The following is a 12,129-nucleotide window of genomic DNA, read 5'->3' on the forward strand; positions in this document are numbered from 1 at the left end:
TGGTCTGTCTTCTTTAGTATGTTGCATCATCAAGTTTTACTTATGCTTATAAGTCATCGCCTTACCACCTCTTGTTATATTAGAATAATGTGCTTCCCTTACCTATTATCTCAGGTTTTGTAATATTTCTTACATCTTCTATTTTGAATATCAAAAAAAATATATATTTTCATCATCACAGTTATACTAAGCTAGAGTTGACTTCAAGAGAATAAAAACTCTGAAAAATAAAAATTTAAGTGGATCTTAATGATGCAGTGACTTCTTTGCTTTTAGCTTGTCAATGATGTTGCATATTTTGAGGGCAGGACCAAGCTTCAACCCCATATATTTCATCATTATGTCACTGTTTAACAGCATCAGTGCTTTCACATCAATTTCCTAAAAAAATAAGATACAAATGCTTTAGCAAGAAAAGAAATAACTTATTTAATCTTTACACTGAATAATATTATCTTTTATAAGTCAGTTTTCAATAAATTACATAATATATCTGGAAACAATCATTTCACATATTTTAGTATTTTTTCTTACAATAGTTGTACTATACGATAAAATAATGTGATTTCTAATATAAAAATAAGAATGTTATTTTGTTTCTTAAAAAAAAGTATTATAGGCTTATATATCACTAGTATGTAGTATTTTGTAAGTTACTTATTATTTAAAATTCATTGTTTATTTTGATTATATTGCAGTTATTATTAACACAAAAGCTGCTGAATAGCAGTGAAAGAACTATATGGTCTCAAGTTAAGAGCTTTAATGAATTAGGGAATTTTCAACTACTCATGTTTATAAAAGAGGTCTCTGTGTACACCAAGTTCCTTGTGTGTAATACTTATTAAATGCATCACCTTCTCAATACTCCATTCTGAAGGATTATGTTGAGACTTTTCTGATACTGAAGTTGTGAAGCTTGCTGAAACGAAGCAAATCTTTACAATAAAAACTGAAAACTACCACATATATTCAGCATTTAAAAAACTAAAAGAAATTTATAGTATGAACATGTACTCACATTACTCAATTTAAAAAAGAAATAGCGTTTCTAAAAATACTCAATTCATCCACTTTAAATATTATATCATGAGTTCTAAATTCAGAAACTGATATATTATACTGAAATACTATCAGATGCCTACCTTCAGGTCCCCTAATAATATGGTTCTCAAAATATTTGCAGGTTTGTGGGAACAATGAACTCCAGAGTCTGATGATTCAGAAGACCAACGATGCTTCTGATTGGAAAGAAATTCTACTGCAGAGTGATAATTACCCATTTTTTCTATAATAAACTAATAAATACATTCCTAACAAGAAATCAGAGAAAGGCACTTTTTCTAACACAAGATGGAAGAGTAAATTCTAAAGACTGATGGTCTCATAGCTGCATTATCTAGAATTATGAAAAAAAAAGAAGAAAGAAATTATAAACAAACTAATAATTACATTATCCATATCTGCTTTTACAATTAAGAATGATTTCATCTTAAGGTAGAAGATACTTTTAATGATGTAATATCTACATCTAACAAAAAAGGGGTAGAAGTTTTAAGTTATTTTTCACCATATTTTTTTTATGGGTAAGCTTTTAGTGTACATAAAATATGTAAAAAAAGTTATAAACATCAATCATCAAATTACAAGTGTTGACCAGCAGTTATCAGTTTGACATATCACTGGTGAACAAGCTGAATAAGATACAAGGTGAGGATAGATTTTGGAACTTTTGTTTTGATTTACAGGTAGGCACATTTCTATAAAGATGAGATGATAGGGTAAGTCAAACTTAATTCACTTGCTAAGACATAAGAAGTTATTATTTTCATATACTGAAAATATATGTTTAACAGGTACCTACTTCCTCTCACATGTATATCTATTCGTCTTCAGTGGTGTTTTCTATATGCAAAAATTATTTCACATTCCACAAGCCTTGAACTCCCTGATCAACTGCATATAAATCATTTTGTGACACACTCTCCTCACACATAAGACTCCCTTTGTTCAATTCTACAGAACTATCACTTCGGATTAGGCAGAAAAGGAAACATTAGTTTTCAGTGAGGAGGAAGGGTAAGATGAGACAAATACTTGACAGAAATATATTTTTAATATAGCTAAATAATAACTTCTGATATGATACGTTATCTCTTCGTACATGTATAGCTAGAACCCCACATCAAATAGATGAAGGAACTGGTGCAAGAGATAAAAGGGAATATCCTTCAAAGAACACCACAGAAGTGTGAGCCTCATTGAAGGAAGAACATATTTGGGAGACTTTACTACTTTTGTACAAGATATACTATTCACCTAGTGTGGAATGAGGTGACACATTTACAGGCAGAAAGTAAGGAGAGCACAACCAAAGAAGGTAGAGAAAACTGAAAAGATCAGAATCCAAACCATAGTGTAGAGGGATCTCAATATTGCAGAAGAAAAACAGTGGAAGAACCATCTAAAGACAGAAGTGTGGAGAAAGCTAAAATGGGTGTGCTATAAGATGTAGAATGACTAGGGGGTATGAGAGGCTGACTATATGTGGCTGGTCAGTTCCAATCCAGTACTAAGTTGTATATGGAATGAAACTTCTGAACCATGGAAGGAGGAGGGTCCACAACAGTTTCACTTCAAATTAAATAAAATTGAAGTAAATACTTTGCAAACTGATCTACAAAATGGGCACATGTGCACAAATACACAACCAAACATAGTCCCAGTAACATGACATCCAAACGATGTCAGACTGGCACCCCTGCACAACATCAGCCTCAGGCAGTGAAAACTCCCTGAGGTAGAGCGTGAGAGGGAAAACTGTTACCACAATCAACATTATCCTGCAGATAAGACTGCACAAAAGCCAGAACTCAATGCCACCCTCCAGGTCCCACAGCACGGAAGTGGACTGCCTCTAGAAATATATAGCAACCACATCCTCTGGATGAAACTGCACATTTAGAAACACTTTGTCTTTAAGACTGTTTTCTCAAAAGTGTTTAATCTTCATGAATTTATGATAGACACTGGTGATACAGGATTTTGAGTGTATTAGTGAAATATATTAGTAATTTGGATTATGCTGACTAAAAGAAGAATTAGTCAAACCTTTTTTTCCATGCTGTAAAATAATGGACAACTACAGTAATATTGTTTTGGTACACACTTGAAAGCAGTTATTAATATCTTTAGTTTACTACCACATTACTACAATAAAAATATATACCTTTTATATGCTTTACACTAAATGTTATCCATTAATAAAGTACGATGATTATTTCAAATAACCACAGTTCATAGACTCACCCCTTTTTACAAGACTCTTAGTACTGCATTTCTTACAACTGCCCTTTAAAGTTTGGCTGGTATAAAAATTCTCACAACATAGCAAATTTTCCAAAATATTCTCCAAGAAGTTCCAAAATATAGATATTTTATCTATAGTAGGTAAACAACAGGTATTGATTCTTTCATCAAAGTCGGCTGTGAGGAAAAAATTGGAAAAATATTTTCATGTTTAACTCCTTTTTAACAACAAAAGAACTTTATTTATTAGATATTAAAACTTTAACTGCCTTAAAGAAAAGTCAATAACAGTTACATAACAATTATTATGATTAAGCTGTATCATATCCACTATTCTTTCTACCTCTAATAATAACTCTTCCATCTCCTGGTTTAAGAAGACTGAAAACATGTTTTTCATTATTAGCACAACCAATGCAGGCCTGTATAGATTCTTGCAGTACTTGATTTATAGAGCTGGGTCCAAAATGGATGGGAAGCTGAGCAACTTTCTGAGGGTCCAAGTAAGGTCCACAGGAACAGGAGTGGTTAACATATATACATACTACATGAGAAAATATGTATGATAAAAAATAACCTTCAGTGCATGGCATTTTATTTAAAATAAACAGATAACCCTATGTAATCTTAATTTAGTAGTATTATGACATACTGTAACTATAAAATCATTCAGATGTATAACAAAACTCATAAATGGCTTTTCAAAGGTTAATCACTCTTTACATGTGTACTTTATAGGATGTACAGTTTTTATGAAAACTTTACAATAACTATAATTAATGTTTATCTTGTTATCTGAAACAGTGTTCTTTTATTTATAATTTTAATTTCCAAATGGATAATAAAAAACTTGATTTATTAAACAAAACAAGACTACTATAATTTTAGAAAATTGTAATATATGGTGTTTAAGATAAAATGAATCACTACAACATAATACATTGGTTTTAACACAGACTATCTGATGTGTTTATTATGTACTTCACTAGGTTTAATGGCTATGAAATAGTAAATTATAAATATACTACTGAAAACAAAAAATTCATAATAAAATTAAAGCCACCTAAAATACGAAGCAGTACTATGTTATTGTGGTAATGTTTTTAAAGAAACAATATGGATGAAGTGATTAACCCTTCATGATGGCTACCACTTTAAATACTTTTGTATGCAAGTCATTGAGTTACATTCAAATTTTATTTAAATAACTTTGTTATCAAAGTATGTCAACTAAATTAGCATAATAATGTATTCTATGATTCAAAGTTTTGTGTTATCTACATTTTAATTCCTTTATTTCAAAACAAGCTTTAAGAAAATACTTAAACTTCAGCTTTGTGTTGTCATATATGAAAAATATCAACTTTCATACTGTGTATCTTGATTTGTATAACACTAGCCCTGTAGTTGTTATGTACAGACAATTAAGTACATTAACTCTACTTTTTGATATTAAGTTTCAAAGTTTCTCACTGAATGGAGTAGAAACAAGTAATAAATTTTGTCAACCCCTGACAGGAACTATATCCATGTTCTGCATTTTTGCTTGAGCTTATAAAATACACGTAGTTGCTACATACACATGCGCATAGTCTGGGGGTTGCAGGTTTGAATCCCCATCACACCAGTCATGGGCACATTACAATGTGATATTCAATCTCAATATTTGTTGGCAAAAGAGTAACCCAAGAGTTAGTGGTGGGTGGTGATGACTAGCTGCCTTCCCTCTAGTCTTACACTGTTAAACTAGGGATCATTATTGTAGATAGCCCTCATGTAGCTGTGTGTAAAATTCAAAACAAAGAAACACTCTGCTTTGCTAGCTTTTTCTATGATAGTCCATGGAAGTAACAGTCTGGAATGGGCAATGAAATATATATATATATATATACCTCTTTAGTGGTATTGAGGAAAACTTCATTTTAACAGTTAGCACTTTAGAAGCCAGGGCAGATGAGCTTAATAATTTCTATTACCCCTGACTTGATGCCCTGTAAGGCTACACTGGTCACCAGGTGGGTTCCAAAAATAAATGGGAAAACAGAAGAAACAAGTAAAGAAATAAAAGAGGTATGTACATATTAAAGGTGGTGAGGCTGGAGAATGGTGACTGGAAGGAGGCAATACCTTGAGGGGACAAAACCATAAGATGGTAGAATAATGGGAGAAGTTGTTGGACCCAGTCAATATTCCAGCCTAGAGGATGTTGTCCAAGAGTAGTCAAAAGTTAAAGTTCAGAGATTGAATCAAATGATAGATTTAATGTGATGATATGTGATAGAGCCTATGAGCATCTCCATTGAGTGAGAAATAGACATCTGGATTAGCTAATGAATCCATTCTTTTAAGTGTAGAAAGAAAATAGGTCCCTTGGAAGCAGAGGTATCCCATAGCAAGAATAAATTATTGTGGGAACCTTGTAATGGAGCCATGCATGCTAAGTAATACCTGTGTTGATATGTGTTTGTTCATTGAGTACACATGTACAAAAAAAACAAAGTGTGACATCACAATACTTCCTGTTCCTGTCATGAATAATGTTCTCCTTGAGTTATTCCTAACTACAGGTGGCAGCACTTATCTTAATATTCTTAACACTCCCACTTAACTTTAAGTTTTACACAAACTTACAATTACTGTCAATAATCTTACAGTTATTCTAAATGTTTTACAATTACTTTCAATCTGTTATAATCGTCACTTTATCTGGTTCATTTATCCATTGGTGCTCGTCCAACATTATCTCTGAACCTTTCAAATGCATTTCTAGCAAGTGGCTTTGTAAGAATGTCAGCAGTCATACTGTTTGTGGGACAATATTCCAGTTTTACTGATCCGTTCTGCACACATTGGTGAATGAAGTGGTAACGAATATTAATGTGTTTTGTTCTTGCATGACCCACTGGATTCTGTGCCATTGCAATTGTTCCTTGGTTATCTTCCATGATACGAACAGGGTTATCAACTTTGGAACCTATTTCTTGCAGTAGTCTTCTCAACCATACTGTTTCCTGTGCTGCAAGACTCAAGGCTATATACTCTGCCTCTGAGGTGGACAGGGCCACCATAGACTGCTTTTTGCTAATCCAACTTACAGCTGTTCCTGCTTGAATGAAGATATTTCCTGATGTGGACTTCCTATCATCCAGGTCTCCAGCAAAATCTGCATCTGAGTAACCAGTAATGACGTCTCCTGGTACCTTTTCAAACTTAAGACTAAGATCAGCTGTTCATTTCAAGTAACACAGGATTCTCTTTGCTGCTGTCAAATGTGCTGTGTTGGGCTGAGCACAATATTTTGATATTGCTCCTACTGCATATGCAATATCTGGTCTTGTTTCCATTGCAGCATACAGAAGGCTGCCTACCAACGACTGGTACAAACTGCAGTCAACCTGAGTGCTAACACCATCATCCTTTTGCAATTTCACATTTACATCTGATGGAGTTGCAACTGCCTTACACTCAGTCATTCCAAATTTTACCAGCATAGTTTGGATATACTGTCTTTGATTTAACCATACACAGCCATTCTTTTCATCCTGAACAACACTGAGTCCAAGGATGTAATGGAACTTTCCAAGGTCTTTCATGCGGAAATTTCCCTTCAGTGCTTCCTTTATAGTGATTATTTCATCATCACTATCAGCAACCAAAATAATATCATCCACATATACTGCAACTATTGCTAGATTTTCACCCTTCTGTATGTAAACACATGGATCTGCTGAACTCTGAACAAATTCCAGTTCCATCATCTGTTCATGAAAAGATTTGTTCCAACAGCATGGTGATTGTTTTAATCCATACAGTGATTTTTTCAGTTTACACACAAGGTTTTCCTTCCCTGGAACAGCGTAGCCTTCTGGTTGTTTCATGTATATCTCTTCATCCAGAATTACATTCAGAAATGCAGTTATGACATCCATCTGGTAAATTTTCAAGTTGTTCTGCACAGCAAATGCAATCAAGGAGTGAACTGATGCATAGCACACCACTGGGGAGAAGGTTTCCTTGTAATCCAGACCATAATTCTGCGAGTAACCTTTGGCCACCAGCCTACTCTTGAACCTGTCTACATTTCCAGTATTTCCATACTTAACTTTGAATACCCACTTACAACCTATAGGTTTTCTTCCAACTGGTAATTCCACCAGAACCCAGGTGTCATTTTCTTGTAAAGGCTCAAATTCCAGATCTTCCACTCCTTTGAATTGTCACTTGACATTGCTTCACTTAATGTGCTTGGCTCTAACATACTGCATAAGTTTGCAGTGTGATAAACTGATTCATTTGCTGCTGCCATATCAGCATACTCATCATATCCACAGTGGATGGGGGGTTTCCTGTTTCTTGCTGGTCGTTCAGCTTTATCTTTAGCTTTAACTTCTGTTTCTTGGTCCACTATCTCTTCACTTGATGAGATATACTCATTTGTCACAGACTCTTGACTAAATTCTGTTTCAGTAAAGATAACATCTTGCCATATGAAAATCTTCCTGGATTTTTCGTCATACAGTCGATATCCCTTGGTGCAGTTATCATATCCAATGAAATGTACCTTCATAGACTTCATGTCTAATTTCTGTCTTGATGCATCTGGCACATGTGCACATACAAGACATCCAAACACTTTCATGTGTTCTACATCTGGTTTCTTCCCATACCATCTCTCATATGGCGTACTACCATCTTTTATTATCGATGTGGATACTCAGTTACCCACATACACTGCAGTAGCTACAGCTTCCACCCAGTACATTCTTGGTAACTTAGCATGTGACAGCATGCTTCTTGCTGATTCCACAAGAGTTCTGTTCCTTCTCTCAGCAACACCATTTTGTTCTGGACAATATGCTACTGACATCTCATGATGAATGCCTCTTGACTTCAAAAATTTCTGGAACTCATTTGACGTATATTCTCCGCCATTATCTGTGCACAGGTTTTTTATGCACTCTTCAGATTCATTTGAGTACAACTTCTCAAATTCCTTGAATTTCTCAAAGACTTATGACTTCTGTTTCAAGAAATACGCTCTGCAGCATCTTGAGTAATCATCAATAAATGTAACAAAGTACTTGCTACCTCCAATAGTTGGAGTTTGCATACGACCACAGAGATCACTGTGTACCAGTTGCAGTCTTCCCTTTGATCTGATTTCTCCCACTGACTTAAATGGGATTAAATGAATAGTTTATTGGCTAGTGTGTTCCTATCATAGTGAGCACGCTGTTACATTTCATGCTTCCTTAGGAGTTGTGCATGAGGTGACAAGATAGAGTTGTGCACCTTAAATATTTAGAACAATTGTTGAAAATGTTCTTTCCCTTTTCCTGTTGAAATCTGCTCTTGTTTGATCATTGGCTGTCTCTGCGAATACCTCTGTTTCAGTCACATGGTCCTCTCAATAAATGTTCCATTTGAAATTTCCATGTGACCCAATTATTTTCTCCCAACTTATCAATTGATATTTTATCTTCCATTGTCAAACTATTTCAATCACAACTGTAATATTCCTTTCTTTGATTTAGATCTATTTCTCCTTTTATATGACTTGAGAAAATGGAGTGTCAATCAATATTTTACTTATAGTTTATCTTGGTATTTCACAGTGGCTTACAGGCAAAGGAAACAAATCACCCAGTGCTTGTGATAAAGCATCCATGTAAATCCTGTGCCATCCAACAAAAATTGTCATCCAAAACTGTTCTACAGTAATCCTCAGTATCTCCTGGATTACTTGTACTAACAATCTTAAAACATTTTCATCTGTTTAAGTACTATTAGAGCATTCCTGGGCCCATAACCTGTTGATATGTGTTTATTCATTGAGTACACATGTACAAAAAAAACAACAACAAAAAAAACAAAGTGTGACATCACAATACTTCCTGTTCCTGTCATGAATAATGTTCTCCTTGAGTTATTCCTAACTACAGGTGGTAGCACTTATCTCAATATTCTTAATAACCTGACTGCCCAAACTAGCTATAAAGGTGACAACAATTAGTACAATCACATAAGGAAAGACCAATGAAAAACATACTGGAAAAATGTACTACCTTCTTCTTGAGCCACCCAAGTCTTGGAAAGAAATGAATTGCCAGGGGGTAAAACCAAGAAGAATCTGTGAAACAAAGTATGGGAGGTACTTTATGCATAAAAATCAGATATGCAATGATTATAAAAAAGAAGGAGAAAAGAAAAAGTTTTAAGAGAGATGACATAAGGAGCAGGTGACCAATAGTTCAGACAAGGTCTGGGTAAATGTGTTCGGAACCATATTAAAGTCCCAATTGAACAATGTTACTGGATGATGGATATAAATGAGGAAAGACCAGAACAAGGTACAAAGAACAGTGAAGGAAGAGAAAGAACCATAAAAATAATGGCAGAAAGTAGTTCATCCAATAGCCTGTGATGGTAGAAATCAAACATTCTTGGTTAAACAACCAGGTAAAGAAAACAAAAACTTAACAACAGTAGGATAGTCTGACAATAGTGAAGAGCAAATGGATCAGCAGTGAGAAACACTGTACTTTCAATGGTAGAGTAAGTAGAAGGTTAATGCAAATGGAATAAATGAAGAGCTATATGGTCAGAGCAATATGACTAGCAATCCAAAGACTGGAAAACAATCCACACATGAAAACAAAGAGGTTATATTAAGTGAGTACAGTCTGGACAGGCAAATTTTTTGTTATAATTCCATCACAAGGATAAACTTACAAGCAATCTTATGGAACATCCTATCTCTGCAATGTGCATTGCATAGCCAAGAAGATGTAATATATAAGTTGACATGATCTTACAGTGCAGATTTGATTTGGTCAGGTACCACTCACCACTGCATGAGATCCCAACAATGAGTAAAAATAAAAGAGAAGAAGAGTCCCTGAAAAGAAACAAACAAGAAAATATAACTTACCTAGTCAAAATCTCACTGAATTCTGAAGAACAGTTACAGGGAAAACATGATAACTAGAGGAGGAAGAAAACTTTAATCCAGTGCAAATAGTGAAAGACAAACGTATTATAGGTAGTCAACATTCCCAACTGAAGAAGTACCTATAAGGGATGTCAAAGATGAAATGCCAATGAAAGGGTAAGTTGTCAAATTAGATGAGAAGACACCTGGAACAATATACAGAAGGAAGATGATAAAAAAGAATATGCCAATCAAATTAAGAGCTGAACCAACTTGGGAAAAATAGAAGGAAAAAGATAACAAAAAGAGAGAGAGAGAAAAAAAGGTGGAGATGAACAACAAAGAAGAAAGCTGTGCAGGCAATATAACAGAGAAGAGAATGTATAGGGCATAGAAGTCTATCCAGATCATGCTGAAGATAAATGTGTGAAATGGAAGAAAGAAGAAAAGCTTAATGGAGAAGTTATTTTCATGAGCTGCAAAAGAGTTAGGTTACAAAAACAATCCAGAGAAAGGGGGAGATATGTATAAGGATAAAGAGTATGTGAAACATTAATGGCAAATAAACAGACCACCAATATACAAAAGCAAATAGGAAAAGGAACACAGGAACACATAAGGAAAGATGAAAGAAAAGGTAATGAAAGCCAACAAAGGATCCTTGTGAGATTCTGCTGCTAGAGTAGAGCCCACAAAAGAGCATATGAACCTGACCTAAGAGTATAAGGGCTACCATGGAAGATCATATCACCAAAAGTGAGAGAACTAAAAACCTATTGAATAAAGTCAAAGAAAAGAAGGGTTGACCTGATTGAGATGGGTGTTGAAAACAAAAAACACCCAAAGCAACAGGATATTGCATAATCCCAGTAAGGACTTCTCCAAGTTGATGAGCCAGCTCACTATAACTACCTCTAGGAGCAGCTAATAAGGGTAACAGGCAGACTTCTATTCAGAATGAGCTAATATTAGCCAGTTATTCAAAAAAAGAGGAAAGGTACAACCTGAGAGCATTAAGTGACGAATGAATGCTCTTCCTGCTGACAAAACCTGTAGGGTCAAAGTAAGTCCAAAGAACAGTGTAAGAAACTGATATACCCACCCATGGAGAACAAACTAAAGAGAAGATTGCTAGTGATGAGATATTGAGATATGCAAATAAGCATTGATGAAATGTCTTTTGGTCATGTATAAACCTGGAGAAGAAATCCTAAGGGTGAAAAATGAAACCCAGGTAAAATAGGGCAGATTGAAAACTAGATTGAGGCAGGACAGACATAGTACATGCCACCAGTCTCTGGTTTGTTGTGAGGACAACAAATAGCCTGGAATGAAAGTCTAGAAAAAGATGATGAAGATTCAATGAACTGTTGATACAGAAAATCTCATACTACCTTGGACATATGCTGGCTTGTGGCAGAATCCCAAGCCATGGGGAAGAAAAAGAATACTTAACACAGAAGATGAGGTAAAAAAAACAGTAGGCTAAGTTCCCCTTGTAAAATCCAAAGAATCCTTGAATCTGTAGTGAAAAATTACCAACACGTAACAAAATCATATAGTTAAGCTCCCACTGGTTAGTCTATGGTACTGTTGCCAACATGCTCACCAACACTGAATAAAACAATGAGATGAGAAGTCGCTGGAAGGAGGAACAGAGAAGGGTAGATAAGGGCCAGAATTGGAAAGGAATAGAAAAATGTGCAACCAAAGAGGAAAAGGTAAAGTTTTGATGCACAGATTACACATGTGATTCCAAAGTCTTTGATATATTATCCAAAACATAGCACCAAAGAAGAAAAAGGGATCATATGTTAATTCCTAAAAGAAAGAGGTGGCAAATGATATTGGGACAATGTCACATCACAACTTAGAATATCCCAAAAACA

General features: G+C 34.7%; 1 protein-coding gene across 1 annotated transcript in view; it reads right to left on the minus strand.

Annotated features, from left to right (window-relative positions):
* Positions 1–800: 800 nt before the first annotated feature.
* LOC143223872 (polycomb protein Scm-like) overlaps positions 801–12,129 on the minus strand; it is a 95,030-nt gene continuing 83,701 nt past the window's right edge. Inside the window, exons 12-15 of the mRNA XM_076452346.1 lie at positions 3,653–3,853; positions 3,310–3,486; positions 1,146–1,241; positions 801–922 (exon numbers count right to left, since the gene is read on the minus strand). Coding sequence (XP_076308461.1) covers positions 1,222–1,241; positions 3,310–3,486; positions 3,653–3,853 — 398 coding nt within the window. The 3' untranslated portion in view covers positions 801–922; positions 1,146–1,221. The remainder of the gene's footprint in view (positions 923–1,145; positions 1,242–3,309; positions 3,487–3,652; positions 3,854–12,129) is intronic.

Source organism: Tachypleus tridentatus, chromosome 8, assembly GCF_004210375.1.
Source record: "Tachypleus tridentatus isolate NWPU-2018 chromosome 8, ASM421037v1, whole genome shotgun sequence".
Classification (NCBI taxonomy): domain Eukaryota; kingdom Metazoa; phylum Arthropoda; class Merostomata; order Xiphosura; family Limulidae; genus Tachypleus; species Tachypleus tridentatus.